General features: G+C 49.6%; 1 protein-coding gene across 1 annotated transcript in view; it reads left to right on the top strand.

Moving 5' to 3' along the window:
* Positions 1-21,244, top strand: part of WWC1 (WW and C2 domain containing 1) — a 157,890-nt gene that overhangs the window by 99,095 nt on the left and 37,551 nt on the right. Inside the window, exons 6-10 of the mRNA XM_061424279.1 lie at positions 5,759-5,888; positions 7,367-7,513; positions 8,675-8,748; positions 13,333-13,575; positions 20,883-20,972. Coding sequence (XP_061280263.1) covers positions 5,759-5,888; positions 7,367-7,513; positions 8,675-8,748; positions 13,333-13,575; positions 20,883-20,972 — 684 coding nt within the window. The remainder of the gene's footprint in view (positions 1-5,758; positions 5,889-7,366; positions 7,514-8,674; positions 8,749-13,332; positions 13,576-20,882; positions 20,973-21,244) is intronic.

Here is a 21,244-nt window from a genome sequence, read left to right on the forward strand (position 1 = left end):
CATTCTCCAGACCTCAAACCACCTCACTACTCTTGGCCACAGCCCCAAGCCTTTGGGTGTTTATCTCCAAGTCCTATGAATCGAGGGGAGTTGTTCAGTTCAGTTGAGTCACTCAGTCGTGTCTGACTCTGCGACCCCATGGACTACAGCACACCAGGCCTCCCTGTCCATCACAAACCCCCAGAGTTTACTCAAACTCATGTCCATTGAGTCGGTGATGCCCTCCAACCATCTCATCCTCTGTCGTCCCCTTCTCCTCTTATCCTCCATCTTTCACAGCATCAAGGCCTTTTCAAATGAGTCAGCTCTTTGCATCAGGTGGCCAAAGTATTGGAGTTTCAGCTTCAACATCAGTCCTTCCAATGAACACTCAGGACTGGTTGGATCTGAGTGTTTAGGATGGACTGGTTGGATCTCCTTGCAGTCCAAGGGACTCTCAAGAGTCTTCTCCAACACCACAGTTCAAAAGCATCTGTCCTTCGGCACTCAGCTTTCTTTATGGTCCAACTCTCGAGGGGAGTTGACCAGTGGGGCTGGTGGATTCCTGTTCACACGCCCCACTCTTCAGACCCCGATTGTCCAGGTGGGCCACCAGGATATAAGGAAACATGGCTCTATGTTGTAGATTGCCTAGAGTGCCTTTTTGTGTTATGTGTTATGGCTTTGTGTTTATATAGATATATATTGTTTAGGTATGTATCTATACATATGCCGGTCCTGCCTCTCAAGCCAGTTTCTAGTCTCATCATGACAAGGGGCTGCACTTTATGCTCCTTGGTAGTCTCCAGCAGTGCCAAGGGCAGCCAGGGGCAGGAATGTGAGTTCAGAAAATTCCTGTAAAGCAAATGGCTTCATGAGTCTTCCAAGGTAGTGGCGCAGGTTCTGAGCACATAGTTTAAGGGCTACTCACTCTCAGAGCAGAGGTCCTCCCCCTTCCTCTTCCTTCCTCCCCTCCCCCATTCCTCCAATGTCTGCCCCGCCACTTCCCCACCACCACCACTCCCCTCCCCCAACTCCTAGGTGCTCTGGAACTTCTGGTTAAAACACTTGCCATTATTCTCTGAGCCACCACAAACCTGTTTTACCACTCTGTCACCCTGTAGCAGCATTGATCATTCTTGTTGCTTGGTAAGCTGACGCTGAAACCCCAAAGACAAGACTCCTTTTCTCCCCCTCCCTCAGCCTGCCCACCCCCACCCCTTTGATATCAGGCCCAGATAAGGCCTCTCAGGGTTCCCGGGCCGGAAGCCGCCCCCGTGTTCCCTGTGGAGGAAGGTTTCTGCTCTAATGCGCACCTTGGCAGAGAGGGTTAGGAATGTCGCTGCCAGGGCCGGATGGCCTGGGTTCAAATCTTAGTTCCCAGCGAACATGAAAGTGTTTTGCTTCATCCCCTTGAGCTTCTGTTTCTTTATCTGAAAAATAGGATATTGTAAACATTGAATTGGAAAATCCGTGTCAAGCGCATGACCGTACCTGGCACGTAGGGAAAACCTGGTGAGCTGAAGGGGGTGGTGACCTCTAGATAGTTGGCTGTTTGGACTTGGGAAGGAACTCACATGAACTGTGCCTTCGCCTTGGGCACCAGTCACCTCCTTCCATCGTCTCTACTCGAGCAGCTTTTATTCTGCTTCCCTTTATAGGCCAGGGTACTTGATGGGGATGCAAATAGCGCCGACCTCGAGAGTGTCAGAGCTAGACCTGGGACTCTTGGGTTTTGAAACTCATGTCCTTATACCTGCCTTCCTGGCATCATCCCAGATAAACCCCTCAGACCCCGAAAACATCAGGCCCCTTTCCCTCTCCCAAGGGACTGCCATTCAGTGTCCACTGGGGAACTGTCCAGGCACTTCTTAGCATCCTGTCTTTGTGGAACCTGGAGGAAGCTAAAACTCATTTGTTTCGTGGTCAGCAAGGGGTTTCCCAGGTGGCATTAGTGGTAAAGAACCCACCTGCCAATGCAGGAGACACAAGGGACATGGATTCAGTCCCTGGGTCAGGAAGATCCGCTGGAGGAGGGCATGGCAACCCACTCCAGGATTCTCACCTGGAGAATCCCATGGCCAGAGGAGCCTGGTGGGCTACAATTCATGGTGTCACAGAGTCAGACATGACTGAAGTGACTTAGCATACACACATGGTCAGAAAACCCAATTTTAAAAGAAAGAAAGGTTGCTGAGGATGGAAGCAGACCTCTCAGAAAAGACTGAAAAGAAAAATCAGGACCAAAGCCAGGGGTTTGGCCCTGTCAGCTGCCTTGAGCCCTTGTAAATAAGGAAGACTAGGCATACCAACCCTGGGGCTGGTGGGCAAGACAGCATCTCTCTGCTGGTCCCCAGAGCCACCCTGCCCAGTGAGAGTTGGCTGGACAAGACCCAGAGGAGCTGGCTACCACCAGAGCCTTTGCCCTGCTTCTCTGTGGCTGCCGGGTGTGACTGTCTCAAGAGCTTAGAGAAGGACAGCCGTGTAATTTGGAAATCCTAAAACACACGTCTCCCGCTCCCTACCCCTCCCAGCACACACACACCCTCTCCTTCCCACCAACCACGCAACTTTTCTTTCCCTTTAAAAAAAAAAGGATTCATTCACTGAGTACATAATGGTAACCCTTTGTTCCGCTCCCCCCACTCCCCAGTCCCTGAGAGTCTGAGTTCCTCTCTGGAGCCAAATTCCAGAGCCTGGGTTGCTAAAGCCCCTGAGAGCAGTCAGGTAGAAGCCATGTGAGGCGCCCGAGGCCCTGAAGACAGACCACTTCTGTCTCTTCCTGCTGAGGATTCAAAGCCACCCTCACCCGGTTGGCAGGGGACAGCTGGGCACAGCCCCCTGCCCAGAGCCCCCAGCCAGGTTCAGACAATACAGCATTTCCCCTGACCCCCTTTCCATTTGGGACAGGGCCACGTCTGGCCCCAGGACATTCAGCTCTAGGGGGAGCCTTCTCTCCACCAAGCATGTTGGTCAGGCCTCTGCTGGGAAAGCTCCCTGTAGACGAAGTTTTCAAACTCGATCTGAGACCAGTCTTAGCTGACCTGGCAGGCTCACCCAGGCCCAAGTCCTCGAAAGGCATAGACAGGCTATTTTTAGTGGGGAGACATAACTGGGGCTTTGTCTTCCTCCGAGGAGGAGGCTGAAGGTATGGGGCCATGAGACAAGTCTCCTTACCCCTCCCTGATTGCAGACAAGGAGGCTAGGATGAGAACCTGTGATTCCCCACTCAGGTTATTTTTAGCCCAGGACACTTCAGCCTCTAGAAGGCCAGAAAAGCATGCCTCGCAGTGGTATCTCATCCTGAAATAATGGGTTTGTGGTGTTCCCTCAGACTACAAAACTTCCTTTTCTTCACTGGGCACTGAAACCTCCGCCCGGGCTTTTGATGAAAGTGTGAAGCAGTTAAAATTTCTCTCTGTGCTCAGAGCCTTGTCCACAGCACAGCTCTCCTTCTCCAAGAGGGCTGGGCCCCCTACCAATAGGATTCATTTGATCTTCAGAAAATGGCCTCGTGCCTCTTCACCTCCATCTTCCTCCATCAAAATGAACCTGTGTGTAGGGCCTGGATGAGCCGGCAGACTCCCCAGTCTGAAAGTATTATAACCCCTCACATTTGTCTCATACTTCCTAGCTCCCCACCTCATGTTCCAGCCTTATCCCTCTTAACATGGCTCACAGCTTGGTGAACATGGGCGAGGCATATGGCATTATCCAGGTTTTTTTCAGAGGAGGAAGCTGAGGCTCCCTGTGCATGAGGGCCATGCCCAAGGTCATGCTACTAAGTGCTAGCAAGGGGTTTCTTCATCCTTCTAACCTTTCCTTTGTGTGGCCATTAACTTCAACAAATGCTTTTTTTAATTATTATTATACTTTTAAGAATAGTTTACTTATTTATTTACTTTTGGCTGTGTTGGGTCTTTGCTGCTTCACTGACCTTTCCCTTTTTGTGGCAAGCAGGGGCTACGTTCCAGTTGCAGGGCACAGGCTTCTCGTTGCAGTGGCTTCTCTTGTTGCGGAGCACAGGCTCTGGGGTGCACGGGCTCCAATCGTTGCAGCTCCTGGACTCTAGAACACAGGCTCAGTAGTTGTGGCACATGGGCTTAGTGGCTCCATGGCATGTGGGATCTTCCCAGACCAGAGATCGGACCCACGTCTCCTGCACTGGCAGATGGATTCTTTACCACTGAGCCACCAGAGAAGCCCAACAAATGCTTGTTAAAGGCTATGCTTCTCACCAGCGGTGATTTTGCTCCTCCCATCCAAGGGACATTAGGTAAAATATGGAGACATTTTTTTGGTTGTCACAACTCAAGGTCCAGATGCTGCTAGCATCTAGTGGGCAGACGCCAGGGGTGCTCCTGAGCATCCTACAATGCACAGGACAGCCCCGACAACGAAGAATGATCCCGCCCCAAGAATCCTGAGGTTGAGAGACCTGAGTTAAGGAACACGAAAAGATGCTCAACATCGCTAATCTTCAGGGAAATGTAAAAGTATCACCGCACACCAGTCAGAGTGATCATCGTCAGAAAGAACACAAATGTTTGTGAGGATGTGCAAAAAGGGGAATCCTTGTACACTGTTGGTGGGAATGTAAACTGGTGTAGCCACGATGCAGAACAGTATGAAGATTTCTCCAAAAACTAAAAATAGAGCTACCACATGACCTAGTAGTAGTTCCTCTCCTGGATATATATCTGAAAATCACTAATTGAAAAAGATACACACACCCCAATGTTCATAGCAACAGTGTTTACCATTACTAAGATATGGAAGCCATCTAAGTATCCATCGACAGATAAATGATAAGGAAGATGTGGTACATACATACAGTGGAATATTAGTCATAGAGAAGAATAAGATTTTGCCATTTGCAATGATACTGATGGACTTGGCATTTGCTAAGTGAAATAAGTCCAACGGAGAAAGGCAAATGCTGTATGATATCACTTATATGTGAAATCTAAAACATACAACAAACTTGGAGCGTAACAAGAAAGAAGCAGATTCACAGGTATAGCGAACAAACTGTGGTTGCCAGTGGAGAGAGGGAAGGGGGACAGGACGGTATGGGGTAGAGGGCAAAAAGGCATTATTATGGGATTATAGGAAATCATGTGTGTGAGTGAACCCTTTTGAAAATTGTAAAGCACTATAGAATTGAAAGACTTTCATTCAGTAAAATAAAATAATGTTAAAAGGGGAAAAAACGGGACTTCCCTGGTGGCCCAATGGCTAAGACTTCACACTCCCAGTGCAGGGACCTGGGTTCTATCTCTGGTCGGGGAACTAGATCCCACACGCCTCAACTAAGACCCAGTTCGGCCAAATAAATAAATATTGGAAAAGAAGATCACATTAAAAAAAAAAGTGTGGCTCTGTGCTATATAATAAAACTACTCAAACATATTCAAGCTTATCAGATGACACTACCGCCTAAATTATTAATTATAACACAACGTACCGAGTGGAGGGTCACAGCTCTACAAGATATGTTATGAGAACATCTAGCCCAGCCTGGAGACCCCGGAGATGATCAGGGAAGGCTTCCACTAAGAGTTGACTTCAAGAACGGTGTTGCTTCTGCAGCCTAACACTGACATTTGTAATTTGACAGGGACCTTCTGTGCTTTATCCAATAGGCAGGACCTGAGGAAGAAGGGACAGAAAGGAGACTTCTTTCAGGACTAAAGCACTGTGGTCTGTGTTTTTTCCCTGGTGGAACCCCATCCATCACCTTCTTTTTGTCTGACCTTTCCCCTTGACTGTCTCCTAGAATCGATAAGAAGATGTCAGATGCTCAGGGCAGCTACAAACTGGATGAAGCTCAGGCTGTTCTGAGAGAAACAAAAGCCATCAAAAAGGCCATCACCTGTGGAGAAAAGGAGAAGCAAGACCTCATTAAGGTACAAGACCTCCCAGTGACGGGGGCCCCATCCCAGTTTCTCCTGAGCACCTTTCTGTGCCAGGCAGGACTCAGGTGGGCTATTTCCATGTGTTGCCAGATCCCTGAGTTCAGAGAAGAGAATGGAGGTTCAGAGGCATGAAGTGACTTGCCTAAAGTCATACAGCCAGTGGCAGTGGCAGAGCCAGAACAGAAGCCCTCTGGTCAAGATTAAAGGTCACATCCTGGCCACCAGCTCTAGCTGTCTGGTTTACAGAACCAAATGGTGGGAGCTGGCTTCAGCATCACTAACCTTGGCATCAAGATGTAGCATCCTTGTAAGCGTTTCATTGCATGTTCCGACTCTGTGCTGGGAACTGACTAATGGTGATGGCTGTGATGTACTCTGCCAGGCAGTTGTGCCAAGCACTTGGCCCACACCATGCCTCACTTTCCCCTTATATCAGTGCTGGGTTATCCCCAGCATACAGCAAAAGACTGCACAGATCAGAGAGTAGGCACTAGAGCCAAGATTCAACCCCATCAACACCTAACTCAGAAGCCCATGACTTGATGAGGGAAGCTTTACACTCTGTGACAAACAGAATAATTTCAAAGCTCCTACCAGGACCGCAGCCCAGCGAAAACACTGAAACCAGGCATTAGTGGACAGTGAGGCATGTTCCATTCATGCTTAGCAGTTAAGTGTGCCAAGCCTTAAGTCAGATAGACCAGGACCAAATCCTGGCTCTGTCAGTTGCCAGCTTCTCCACATAACAGCTCCCTCATGGATAAAATGGGGGTGCACACATGCCTGCTCAGTCACTTCAGTCGTGTCCAAGTCTTTGCAACCCTACAGACTGTAGCCCATCAGGTTCCTATGTTCATGGGATTCTGTAAAGCAAGAATACTTGAATGGGTTGCCCTGCCCATCTCCAGGGATTCTTCCTAACCCAGGAATCAAACCCGGGTTCCCTGAGGCTCCTGCACTGCAGGAGATTCTTTACCACTGAGCCACTACCGGGGAAGCCCCAAATGGGGATAATCACAGGTTATTCCTTGTAAGATTGCAGTCAGGATTAAATAAGATCATGGTAAAACAGACAGTTATTAAGTATTGACCAAACCAGCACTTTACACTGGTCATCTTATCTAAACAATATGATAGTCAATATGATAGCCCTGTGAGATAGGACCCATTTTGCAGGAAAAGAAACTGAGGCACAGAGAGGTTAATCAACAAGGTCAGAGCACACAGCTAGGAAGTGGCAGAGCAGTGGATCCTGACTCAGGCTGTGCAGCTCCAAAGCCATTGTCCACAGTGGTTTCTCCCCTGCAAAGGGCCCGGCACAGTGCCCAGCACCTAGTTGATACCCACCCACTGGTAGCTCTTTACAGGAGAAGTGGGGTGTCAGGGCCCCTAGTAGATTCCTAGAGAGTGACAGACCCAGAGCACCCTCCATGGAGGGGGTGTTGCTAAGCCTGCCCTCCCTGCTCCAGAGCCTCGCCATGCTGAAGGACGGCTTCCGCACCGACAGAGGCTCCCACTCCGACCTGTGGTCCAGCAGCAGCTCTCTGGAGAGTTCGGGTTTCCCACTGCCGAAACAGTACCTGGACGTGAGCTCCCAGACGGACATCTCAGGAAGTGTGAGTACACAGCACATGCCCCCGGGGCCCCGAGAAACGGAGTACCCTTCTTGTTACTTGCCCAAGAGCCCGAGGCACTCTCTGAGCCTGGGTGCTGCCCCAGCCTTCTCTTGCAGACCTCTTGGCCTCTGGATGACATGAGATGACGACGTGGAGGGGTAGCCAGCTCTGACTGCTGGTCCCAGGAACGCATCTCTAGATGCTGCACAGAAAGCATGTTTGAAGGGTCTTTCTCAGGTTTTCCTTGTGCTGATTAGCATCGCCATTCTGTTTTCCTCTCACCAGCTGAGAAGCAGAAGATAGTTCCCTCCTGTTCACCCCAGACCAATGCATGTGGCTTTCAGACAGCTGCTCGCCTCCCAGTTCAAAAGCTTAGCCCTGATTAGAGTAATGAATAGTTCAAGTGCTGTCCAGACATCGCTCCTGAAAGCCTCAGAGCAGGACTGACCCATGGCAATCCGTAACTTAGAAGAGCTTTTTTCTTGGAGCAGATGACATTGAATGAACGAGCCTCCATGCCTAAATGCTCTTCCATAGGGTCTCCATAGTCGTATTCCCACTTGTGAGGAGAAGCTCCATTCATGTCTGATGGGGTGAGCCTCGGAGTTGTTTGACAGACTGGTATGGCCAACGGGGCTGCCCCCTCCATCTTCACACCACCCATTGTCCAGCCACAAGCCACCTGTGGTGAAGCATTTGTGAAGGAACCGTGTGCCTTCTTCCAAGCTCTAGGACACTCTTGTCACTCGCTGTTGCACTGCGGGCTGCAGGCCCCCTGAGTGTGGTGGAGCCCTCCCCAGCGGGCCCAGCGTGGCTTTCTCGTGTGGTGGCCGTGCCTGTCTCCTCCTGGCCAGCGGTCCACCACGCTCCTACCACCTGAATGAACTCCAAGCCTTTTGGGGCTGCAAGATGATATTCCGAGCCCTCGGCTTCTCTTCTCAAAGTGATAAATGTGTGCTTTGGGGGCTCTTCCCAGGCCTGAAGGAAAGAAAATGTTTTTCTCCTAACTAGCTTCCCTGCGATTCCCGCAGCCAGCTCAATAATTGGGTACTATTTTTAGCTCCTTCCCACACAAGCTGTCAAGTCTCTCAGGAGCCCCCGAAACCCAGCTCAGCCCTGGCCACCATAACCATGTAATTCCTGACCTGTTCTTTCCTCCAGTTCGGTACCAGCAGCAACAATCAGTTGGCGGAGAAGGTCAGATTGCGCCTTCGATACGAAGAGGCCAAGAGAAGGTAATTAGAGGCTGGGGTCTAGGGGCAGGATGGTCCCCCAATAATAACTGGTTGGCCAAAACGTTTGTTCAGGTTTTTCTGTAAGTACTTAAAATCCAAACATTTTCTGGCCAACCCAGTACTATTGTAGCCTGTCTGCTCTGTGCCTACTTTTTACACATTTCATGGTGTTTAATCCTCACAAAGATTGTGAAGGTGAGTATTATCATCTTCATACTTTAGTCTTCTCTGAAATTCTGGAAATGACTGAACCAGGGACGCTTAGATAAAGAGTGCAACTATGCTTTGAACCATACTTTAAACCTCAAACCTAGTAATCTTCCCACTTGCCTGCCTAAAAATCAACCTCTAAAATCAAGGCTTACCAACAATCATGTAAATAGTTGTGTGTGAAAGAGCACAGCTGGGGTTTTAGCAACAGGCTAAAAAGATTACTGATACTACCCGTTTCAGTGTCTCCTGCCCAACTGGGAACAAGCTGTGTTTTTAAACTGTGTAGACACCAGGGACTTTAGATATTCTGTGACTTCACAGAATCCTAGGTAATTGGGTTCCACTACTGCAAATAATGGAGAAGGAAATGGCAACCCACTCCAGTGTTCTTACCTGGAGAATCCCATGGATGGGAAGCCTGGTGGGCTACAGTCCATGGGGTCGCACAGAGTCGGACACGACTGAAGCGACTTAGCAGCAGCAGCAGCAACTGCAAATAAAATAGTAATCAAAGCTGACATTCTTAGAGAATCTGTAACGGTCCAGACAGTGTATACTCATCAATTTTAAAAGCAACCTTATAGCATAGCTTATCTCATATTCTCTCCATGTTAAGAGAAAAGTAAGATCTAAGATGTTTCATGACTTTTCAAGGTAGATTCAGAATCTGAACTGGACGGTCCATGGTCTTCCTATACACTGAGCCTATATTTCTAAGAAAGAACTCACAAGGTCTGATGGTAAATGAAACCAAGCACATTGCATCCATTCCTCCTTAGGCTACATGGCCCAGCCCATGGACATTCTAAGTCAGGCCAGGGAGACTGTGGTGGTACCCAGCCCTGCCCCTCTGCCAACAATGCAGAAACCCTTGGAGGCAATGACAGGAATCCTGTAGAAACTGGAAGCAAGAAAGGGAATTCATAGGCTTATTGAATGCCAAAGTGCAGGGGTAATCTAGCTTCAGGCACAGCTGGATCCAGAGTTTCAAATGATGTTACATAGACTCAGTCTCCTTTTCTCCTTCCTGCTTGCCTTTGTGTTGACAGGTTTTTCTGTCAAAGCAAAAAATGACCCCTGCTCTTCTAGACTTACATACTGCCAGGCTAGCAACCCCAGCAGAAATAGGACCTACCTTCCCCATACAGTTTTACAAAACTTTGGGATTGAGACTCATTGGCTTTTCTGGGAGAGCCAGTCATTGTCGCAGGGTGGGAGGAACTGGAATTCTCTGAAGGTCCAGACATGAGTCATGTGCCCGACTATAGGAAGGGGACTGAGGTCAGCTCTGTGGGAACCAAGTGACCTGAAAGTATGGGGGGACATGTCGATTTCCCAAAGAAAACTTGGAATATTGTTAACAAAAGAAGCAGAAAGCGGATACTGTTCAGGTGGGGAAAAGCACACCCCGTGCACTGTTTCAGCTCCCCCTGGAGGGCCCGCAGAACAGCACGACTTCTGCTCTGGACAACCACTTCCTGGCCCCTCTGAACTCTGTATATATTCCAGTTTGCAGTGGTGGCTATCTTAGATGATCAGTTATGGAGAAATGAAAGGGCTGGAATCTTTCCTTTAGGGCTGCACCACTAAACTTCTCATTACAGAGCTTTCTGACTCATCTACCTTTATCCAACTTTGTGCCTCCTCTTTCACCTGAAAGTAGTTTAAGGACAAAGAATAAAGTAGCCTGCTGAATGGGGAAGCAAAGGCTGTGGGACTTGAGGCAGGGAGTGTAGGTGGCTGTAACGCAAGGTCTGATTGCTGCCAAGTTTGGTCATGTGTGACCTTCAAGAAAACATTCAATTAGGGACCTAAAAGGGAAGGAAAAAAAAAAAAAAAAACAGGGGATATGTGTATATGTATGCTGCTGCTGCTAAGTCACTTCAGTCGTGTCCAACTCTTAGCGACCCCATGGACTGCAACCTGCCAGGCTCCTTCATCCATGGGATTTTCCAGGCAAGAGTACTGGAGTGGGGTGCCATTGCCTTCTCTGGTGTATATATATAGTTGATTCATTTTTCTATATAGCAGAAACTAATGCCATGTTGTAAAGCAACTATACTGAAATAAAAAATTTTTAAAGGACTTTTCTGGTGGTCCAGTGGTTAGGACTTTGTCTTTCCAATGCATTGGGTGCAGGTTTGATCTCTGGCCAGGGAGCTAAGACCCCACATGCCTCTTGGCCAAAAGATAAAACATAAAACAGAAGCAATATTATTAAAAAAAAATCAATAAAGACTTTTAATATATGTTTTAAAAATACAGAGATTGACTCTGGTGGATTTAGGACAAAAAAAGAAGCATCAGCCTCCCCTTCAATTTCCTGTGTGTAGTAGAGCCCCCACTCCCATCCCCTGACTTAGCCATAGCACCCTATTCTCAAGCAGTTGGCTGGATAACAGCTACAGTTATCCCAAAGCTGGCTTTGGTGGACTGCTGTATATGTGAGTATGGGATTAAGATTAATTCACTCTAAGAGTCCCTGCTGAGACACTTGGCTGGGAAGGAGCAAATGTATGTGTGGTTCTCTGTGAACTTCTCACTACACACCCTGGAGGTCTCATCTCCAACAATGTTTTTGGTAAAATAAGAATTTGGCCACACTGTTTGCAGGTAAGATTGAACTGAGGGTCTGGAGGCCTGGGACCCCAACAAATACTGGTCATGTGTATGACCTGCAGTCGTAGGGGAACCGCATCCTCTCTGGCTACCTGCCCCACAGGATTACCATCAGGTCCTGTCCACCCCAGGGTAGGACGGTGAAGGGGCTTCCCTGGTGGCTCAGATGGTAAAGAATCCACCTGCAATGCAGAAGACGTGGGTTCCATCACTGGGTGGAGGAGATTCCCCTGGAGAAGGGAATGGCTACCCACTCTAGTATTCTTGCCTGGAGAATCCCATGGTCAGAGGAGCCTGGTAGTGATAGCTTTTAAAAAAACACTTTGCAAAGACTAAATCCTAAAGAATCACATGATTGTTTTTAAGTATTTGTAGCAATACTCTTAGCAATACTGTGAATTTTAATTTGATCCAATGATAATCATACCGAATATCTATGTAGCACATGGCCTTGTATAAAGAGCTCTTTTTTTCTTTTTTGAGTCCTCTTTAATGGAATGGATTGTTCCAATTTTTTAAAAAATATATTAATTTTAAAAGGGTTCACGTACATCTGTGTAAAGAGCTCTTAGTGATACGTTTTTGTTTGGTCCTCACAACTCACCTCGCAGGCACCAGTATCATCCCCACCTTACAGATGAGGATGTGTGTGTGTGTGCTATGTCATTTCGGTCGTGTCCAACTGTTTATGACCCCACAGACTGTAGCCCATCAGCCTCCTCTGTCCCTGGGATTCTCCAGGCAAGAATACTGGAGTGGTTGCCATGTCCTCCTCCAGGGGATCTTCGCCCAGGGGATTGAACCTGCGTCTCTCAGGTCTCTTGCATTCAGGCAGGTTCTTTACCCTCGTGCCAGTTGGGAAGCCCACAGATGAGGATACTGAGTCTCCTTCCCGTAACACTTCTTAATGGCCTGCAGTGTACCGGCCACTGTGCTAGCAGCTTGTGTCACCTGAATGATTTCTTAAGAAAGTCGGAGCCAAGACTCTAACAGGCAGCCTCTGACCTCAAGTGTGCAGCTGTTCACAGGTGCTGCCACTACCCTCTGGACTGAGAACACCAGGGTGGCAATGGCAGTGTTTGCTGTCATCATAGAGGGCCCGTGACTGCCACTGTTTCAGCACTTACGTGCCAGACACACAGAACACATAATTGCTCATTTTCACACCAATTCTGATGCAGAAGTAACTGTTTCCTTCTATGCAAGGCTCAGGGAGTGTGCCCCACATTACACACGTGAGAAGTGGTTAAACCAGGGAGCGAGCGCAGTAGCAGCAGAAGAATTCATTGAGTGCTGGTTTAGTGTGTGCCAGATATTGCGCTTGGATATTTTATGAATTATGTCCTAAAACCTGCAACCGTTACCCCACAAGGAAGGAGGTGGTGGTGTTCCCTGCAGAGTGACGAAGCAACTTGCCCAAGGGCACATAGCTAGCGGTAGGAGGCTATTGCCTGGTGACGGATCCACTTCTGTTCTATCAGGCTTCATGTCCCTCAGGGCAAGGACACTGCCTCTACCCCCCTTCCCTGCTGAGCCAGGATTGGCATGTGGTAGGCATCGCGTGTGTTTGTTAGATAAAAATCTGTTCCTTGAGACCACACGCTGATCAAAAGGAATCCAGTCAGGGTCAAAGAGGATGCTCTGAGAGTGGCAGTGCTCCTCGAACCATGTAACCTTGGCAACACAGTCTGTCCCGCTGCTCCTGGGTTGCCGCTGAGCACACCGGTCAATGCTCACCCTCTTGGCCCACAGGATTGCCAACCTGAAGATCCAGCTCGCCAAGCTGGACAGCGAGGCCTGGCCTGGAGTGCTCGACTCTGAGAGGGACCGGCTGATCCTCATCAACGAGAAGGAGGAGCTACTGAAGGAGATGCGCTTCATCAGCCCCCGGAAGTGGACCCAAGGGGAGGTGGAGCAGCTGGAGATGGCCCGCAAGCGGCTGGAGAAGGACCTGCAGGCGGCCCGGGACACCCAGAGCAAGGCGCTGACCGAGAGGTGGGGCTAGGCTGGGGGCACGGGTCCCTTGCTTGCTGCTGGTCATCCTCCAGCCCCTCAGCGAGAGGGACAACCTGGGACAGTTTAGAGAACTCATCACTTTCCAGAATAGCAAATGTAGGGAAGTGACTCACCAACCAACCATCCCAAAATTTTACCAGAGGGAATCGCATTACTAAAACGTCTGCTCACATGCAGATTTTCAGAAATGCTCTTCTGAGATAAGCTCTATGTAATTTACAGCAGTTGTTCTCCAGCTTTGTGACAGTGACTCATGCATTATTACCGAATAGACAAAAGTTTCATGAAACAGTGCGTAGTCTTTCTGTGCGAGAGTCCTCCGATACTTTCCTTTATATTGCGTCTCTCTTCACACCGGTCGTGGCCCACTAAATTGGTTTTGCCCCGTGCTAAGGAATTGCAATTTGCAGTTTGAAAAACACTGGTTTAGATGGGGCTTGCAAACTGAGATGCTTATAGGGGTCAAGCAGGTGATATAAATGCCAGAGGCCACTTGGCCATGGGCCATGTTAGACTGCAGTGCACAGACCCCAGGTGTTGTCTGCAGCCTCCAGGAGGTGAGTACAGGCCCCAGGCTGCTAGAGGCCCCATTTTTCAAGAAAAGAGTTTTTTTGATTTTTTTTTCAATATTGGCAACTAATCCAAAACAATTTTTAATACCCTAGAGGCTAAATTAGCTTCATCTGTGGGCTTGATTTAACATGAAAGCCACTGGTTTACATTCTCCGGTTTAGACTGTATAGTGAAAGTCGCTCAGTCGTGTCCGACTCTTTGCAACCCCATAGACAGTCCATGAAATTCTCCAGGCCAGAATACTGGAGTGGGTAGCCTTTCCCTTTTCCGGGAGATCTTCCCAATCCAGGGATCAAACCCAGGCCTCCTGCATTGCAGGCAGATTCTTTACCAGCTGAGCCACAACAGACTTTAATCTTTTAGTGTCTCACCAGCCTCCACACCCATACTACACAGAGCACATCTCTGTGTTCACAGTCCTGCAGGTGGTCCTTCAATCCCCAGCTTCTCCATTCATGCAAGAGATGTTTTGTGGCATCTTTTGCATGCAATGCAATTTGGAGGATTCAGAAGTGAATAGGTCATGATCTCTGCTCTGATACTCTTAAAGTGTATTCAGTTATTTTCACTTTTTTTTTTTTTGGCAGCAGACTTTATTGGACAAAGTCCCTGCCCTTAATCTTGTGGACAGAGGAGCCTGTTGTTTAGTCGCTCAGTCGTGTCCAGTGTTTTGCCACCCCATGGAATGGACTGTGGCATGCCAGGCTTCCCTGTCTTTTACCACCTCCCGGAGCTTGCTGAAACTCATGTCCATTGAGTTGGTGACGTCATCCAACCGTCTCGTCCTCTGTCGTCCCCTTCTCCTCCTGCCTTCAGTCTTTCTCAACATCAGGGTCTCTTCTAATGAGTCAGCTCTTTGCATCAGGTGGCCAAAGTATTGGAGGTTCAGCTTGAGCATCAGTCCTTCCAGTGAATATTCAGGAATGAATAGTCCTTCCAATGAATATTCAGAGGAGCTTGGCAAGCTACAGTTCGCAAGAGTCGGACGTGTCTTAGTGACTAAACCACCACCACCACCTGCCCTTAAGGAGCTACAGTTAAAGACGTGCTGTGCTTAGTCGCTCAGTTGTGTCCGACTCTTTGTGACCCATGGACTGTAGCCCACCAGGCTCCTCTATCCGTGGGATTCTCCAGGCAAGAATACTGGAGTGGGTTGCCATGCCCTCCTCCAAGGGATCTTCCCAACCCAGGGATCGAACCCAGGTCTCCGGCATCGCAGGCAGATTCTTTACTGTCTGAGCCACGGGGGAAGCCCAGAATTGAAGATGGTGGTTTTCAAACTTGTTGTGGGGTGGGCATGGGCACGAGGGGAAGGGGTGAGCAGGGGTATTCCTCTTTCCAGTGTACTCAGAGGCAGAAGCCCCGTTTATAAAGCAGATGAAGCTGTCTGGGCCAGTGGCAGCAGGCCCGGTGTCCTCGGTGCCCAGCTGTGCTCTCTGTATCACCCTGTGATGGGGGCTAGGATGCTTTCAGGGAGCCTCCTCTGTGCGAAGGCACCCTGCTTCAGCCTCACCCTGGTAACTGAGTGAGCGCTATCTGCATATGGCAGGGTGCCAGATGGGTGAAGTTGACCTGCCTCTGCCTGGCCTCCTATAAGCACATCAAAGAATCCATTGACTGTCAGAGGTGGGAAAGCTTTCCCCACCAAGCCCCTTGTCAGAACTGTTCGCAGGGATGTGTCACTTTTCTCACCTTTTCCTTCTCCTGGGAGGAGCGGCTGATTGCTGACACACCACCAGGCAGGTGGGAGGAGGAGAAAAGGGCTTCAGTAGCTGGTGGTTTATAGCCCTAGGAAGCGCCTCCTAGAAATCTCCTTTAGTGCCAAGGCCCTGTCCTACTTTCCCCATGGCTGTGCAGCTTGGGGACGAGGCCTCTGACAAGACGCCTTTTTGACTTTAGTGTCATTTGAAAGAATAAATGGTTAGCCAACCTGAGCAGACCCTTACAGGCCTCTGCATGTATCTCCTAATGTGTCTGCCGGTCCTCTGGGTTCCTGACTTGCTCCAAGGCCCTCCAGCTATCACTGGGAAGCCCTCAGCTATTCATCATGCTCACAGCCAGCAGCTGAAAAGAACAGATCCGTGACAGCCTTACTGCTTGGTAGGTCAGTAGAAATACCCTTCCTACCACTGACCTTGAGCAAGTCATTGACCATATGGACTTCAACTGCCTAATAGGGGGAAAAAAACAAGATAATTACATTCTATATAAATATTTATATATTCTGAAGGCCAGTGGTTAGACCAGATTGTGAACTGAGGCTCTTCTCTAATAATTTCAGTTTCTTGAAACTTGGATTGGATATGCTCTTAGAACTCCCTAAAGTGAAAGTGTTAGTCGCTCAGTCATGTCTGACTCTTTGTGACCCTATAGCCTGTTGCCCGCCAGGCTCCTCTGTCCATGGGATTCTCCAGGCAAGAATACTGGAGTAGGTTGCCATGCCCTCCTTCAGGGGATCTTCCCAACCCAGGGATCGAACTGTGTCTTTTAAGAGTCTCCTGCACTGACAGGTGGGTTCTTGACCAATAGTGCCACCTGGGAAGTGTATATTACATGTAAAAGTTATCTTTATGTACCAGATTCTGTAACCTACATCATCTCAGCTAAGCCTCCCAGCAACCCTGAGATTAATCTTCGTTTCATAGATGCGGAAACTGAGGCTCACCCGATATCATGGAGGCACAGAGCTGGGATTACTACCCAGGCTGCTGCCCTCTTAGAAGACCTTTCATTGTTGCCTTCAGCATCATCTTTCAAAGGTCTGACTGCTCTCCTGGAACAGTGAGTTCACACAGTCCATCCAGGGAAGCCAGAACCTCCAGTCCACGGCAACTGCTGAGTGGCTGACTCGAGGTCCCAGAGAGCAGGGTCCCCTGGGTCACACAGAGAGAAGCCAGGGGAAAGCCTTGGGAAGGACAGGACTGATGGCTTGAGCCCCTGCAGGAGAGAGAGGAGAAAGCCCACCCATAAGTTTTCATCTGTGTTCTTTGCCTCCAGCCCCCTGACTGTCTGCGTTCATCTTATGACTCTCTTGTTCTCTAGGTTTCTTTCTCTTTTTGTTTCTCAGGCATGCATGTCAGTTGCTAAATTCGTGTCCGACTCTTTGCAACCCCGTGGACTGTAATCCACCAGGCTCCTCTGTCCATAGAATTTTCTAGGCAAGAATACTAGAGTGGGTTGCCGTTTCCTTCTCCAGGGGATCTTCCCGACCTGGGGATTGAACCAATATCTCTTGTGTTTCCTACACTGGATTCTTTACCACTGAGCCTCCAGGGAAGCCACGCTCCACTGTTTCTTCTCTCTCTAGTTAAGTGGGACAGAGAGGACTTCCCAGTGGCTGAGACTCTGGGCTCCCAATGCAGGGACCCTTGTTTGATCCCTGGTCAGGGAACTAGACCCCACATGCCACAACTAAGAGTTTGGATGCCGCAACAAAGATTGAAGATCCCACATGCCACAACTAAGACTTGGCACAGTCAAATAAATAAATTTAAAAAAATTTTTTTAAGTGGGGCAGAGGATGAAATGGTTGGGTGGTGTCCCCGACTCAATGGACATGAGTTTGAGCGAACTCTGGGATATAGTGAAGGATGGGAAGGCCTGGTATGCTGCAGTCCATGGGATCTCAAAGAGTCATATACGACTTGGCGACTGAACAACAATTGTACTCCTCACCTGCACACAACAGCCTCTCTGTTCAAGGTGGATTTGATTAGGCCAGAAAGAGACACGTCCAGGAACAGCACACCACAGGGTCTGCCAAACCCCAATCAGGAATCGGTGAGAAGCACGGACCTCCCCCCAACACCCCCTCTCCTACCCCCTACTCCCACCTCCCTTCCTGTGGACCCTCCCCACCACTGCAGAGAGCTGCAGTGCCTGTTAGGGTGGGATCTCTGCCCCCACCCCAGGGCCTAACTTCCCAGACCTGAGCCACAGCCCAGGCTCTTGCATTTTTAACCAGCGCCCCAGGTGCTGAGCTGCAGCTTGTGGGGATTCCAGCCCCACCCTCTGGGTCCTCTGCGTGCTTCCACGCTTGATGCGTCCTTGGCTTCACAGCATGTGCCAGGCATCACACGCAAACGCCATATGGCCACTGAGGCCATTGCCTCTGGGAGGCAGCCTCAGCACCTGCATGCTGTTACTGGTGGCGACACCCCTGTGCTTAAGAAGTCAAGGCCACATGGCTCCCAGGCCCCTAAGCCTCCAGTTGGGCCTCCGGGGGGGCCGGAACCTGCGTTTACTTCTAGTGCATGTGCTGTGGTCTCCTCCCAGAGGAGAGGAAAACAGAGGTAGAAATGGTGACCCCCAGCTGTGCCTTGACCCCCCCCCTGCCCCCACCCAGCCCAGACCTCACACCCTTTCAAGGTCTTCCTCTTATAGAGGGCCACATTCCACAGTCCTGTCCATTCCATTGAAAACTGGGCTTTTGTTCATTACTGGCTCCATCTGCTGGCCTGCTGTCTGCCCCCACCCCCAGCCCTAGGCAGGACTCTGGAATAACAGCGCCAGGGGTTGAACCGGCCAAGAACCATGCCGAGGCCACTACGCCCGCTGTTCCCATGGTCTTTTCTGTAATTCCACAACCCAGCTCCCCAGTGACAGATCCTGCCCGTCTCTCATCACTCTCCAGTTGTGTCTCTGGTCTTCATGGCAGGGCCTGTGTTGGGGTCCTGGGGCGTGTCGGTGGAGGGATGGCATGGTTAGTTTTTCCATGGGAATGAACTCTTTCTCTCAGGCCCCAGGCTGGGTTGGCTGTGCTTTGGGAGCAATGAGTCAGTCATTCCTCGTCCAGTAGGATGGCATAAGGGGATATGAAGATCCGTCCAGGGAGATAATTTTTTTAATTCATTATTTACTTTTTGGCTGTGCTGGGTCTTCACCGCTGCACCTGGGCTTTCTCTAGTTGCAGCGAACAGGGGCTGCTCTTCATTCTGGCTTCTCATGTGGGTGGCTTCTCTTTGCTCTCGTTGCAGAGCACGAGTGGTATCTAGAGACTGGGCTCAGTAGTTGTGGCACATAGACTCGGTTGCTCTGCAGTCCCCTACATTGGTGGGTGGCTTCTTAACCTCTGGGCCACCAGAGGAGTCCCAAGGGAGATTGAATGTCTGGGTCTTTTCAGGAGCTCAAAGGAGCTTTCCCCGTGTCAGCTGGGGAGGAGTCGTCCCTTCAGTGACGCCTTTTCAAACACGTCCATGTTGTGGGCACCGTGCTCGGGGCTGGAGAGTGAGGCACAACTCCTGCCTTACAATCCCCAGCTAGTGAAGCAACTTGGAAACCGCAGTGTGCCAAAAAGTCACCTGGATAGGTAATAATGATGCAGATTCCAGGGAATTCCCTGGTGGACCAATGGTTAGGACTTGGCACTTTCCCTGCTGAGGCCTGGGTTCAATCCCTGGTCAGGGAACTAAGATCCCACATGCTGAGTGGCATGGCCAAAAAAAATAAAAGAAGAGATGCATATTCCTGAGCCCAGGAGTTCCCTGACTGTTCAGTGGTTAGGTCTCCACACTTTCACTACTAAAAGGGTCTGGATTTGATCCCTAGTTGGGGAACTAAAATCCCACAAGCTGCACTGTACCAGCCAAAAAAATAAAAATAAAAACCCAAGGATTTTGCCCTCAGGAAGGGAGTTGCAGAACTGAGCATCGTTGTCAGCAGGCCTGGGTGCAGGCCTTTGCTCCCGGGCTCTGTGATGCTCCATCACACTCACCAGGATCTTCCCCAGGCGCTCTGGAACCATTCTCTCAAGCTCCTTTGCTGACTGCTTCTTGCCTGTTCAGCCTTGAGATGCTGTTTAGACTCAGAGCTTGGTCGTGGACCCTACCTTTTTTTGTCCCCTTTATATTTTGCCCTAAGATGGTGCATTTGTTTGTTAGGGCTGCCAAACCAGCATACTACGCATGGGGTGACTTCAGCAACAAAAATGTATTAAGTATTTCTGCAGAGTCCTGGAAGCCAGAAGTCCAAAGTCAAGGTGTTGGCAGGGTTGTTTTTTCTGAGGCCTCTCTCCTTGGATTCTGGGTCTGCACATGGTCGTCTGCACATTGTCATCTACACATTTTCACGTGGTCTTCTCTCTCTGCGCACCTGTGCGCAGCACAGGAAGGGATGGTTGGGTGGAGTCTTAACTCTGCCACTAACTCTCTAGCTTTAAGTAAACTATTTAGCTCTAAGAGCCTCAGCTTCCCTATGCATAAAGTGAGATAATAAAATTCTTACCAAGAAGGGTTATTGTGCAAATGATTTAAGGCAATATCAGGGCTTCCCTGGTGGCTCCTCAGTGAAGAATCCTCCTGCCAGTGCAGGAGACACAGGTTCAATCCCTAAATCGGGAAGATCCCCTGGAAGAGGAAACGGCAACCCACTCCAGTATTCTTGCCTGAGAAATCCCATGGGCAGAGACACTTGGTAGGCTACAGTCTATGGAGTTGCAGAGTCGGACACAACTTAGTGACTAATGAACAACAACATAAGTTTCCTAGTCAGCCCCTGGTATATAGCAGGCGATGCATATAGCAGTTACTATAACATTGTACATAGAGACCATATCTCTCCAAACATCATAGTATAATGCTCCCAGGATGTTCCTGTGTGTGTGTGTGTATGTCTGTGGACATCTTCATGAGTATATGCCTGTGGTTCCTCTCTCAGGGAAAGGGAGGCTGGATCCCCCAGGGCTTCCCCCTCATGCCTTCTCTCGCTCCCTTCAGGTTGAAGTTAAACAGTAAGAGGAACCAGCTGGTGAGAGAGCTGGAGGAAGCCACCCGGCAGGTTGCGGCCCTGCACTCCCAGCTGAAGAGGTGAGTGGTGGGCAGTGGGGTAAGTGTTCCCTGGGGAATGGCCAGATATGCTTGAGTGCACAGCAGGTCTATGGATGGTCCAGGGGGGTTTGTGCTGGGACAGATGTGGCCCAGGGCAGGGTCCTTCACCTCCCCAGACCACAGCCTCCTCGGTCCTTCTGACAGCGTGCAGAAGACCCCAGTCGGGTGCTAGTGAGTCTCGTTCACATCCCTCACCCCTACCACCCAACTTGCACGACACAGAGGGGGTTGGCTTCAGGCCGGGGCCTCGC

This window comes from Bos javanicus, chromosome 7 (assembly GCF_032452875.1).
Source record: "Bos javanicus breed banteng chromosome 7, ARS-OSU_banteng_1.0, whole genome shotgun sequence".
Lineage (NCBI taxonomy): Eukaryota > Metazoa > Chordata > Mammalia > Artiodactyla > Bovidae > Bos > Bos javanicus.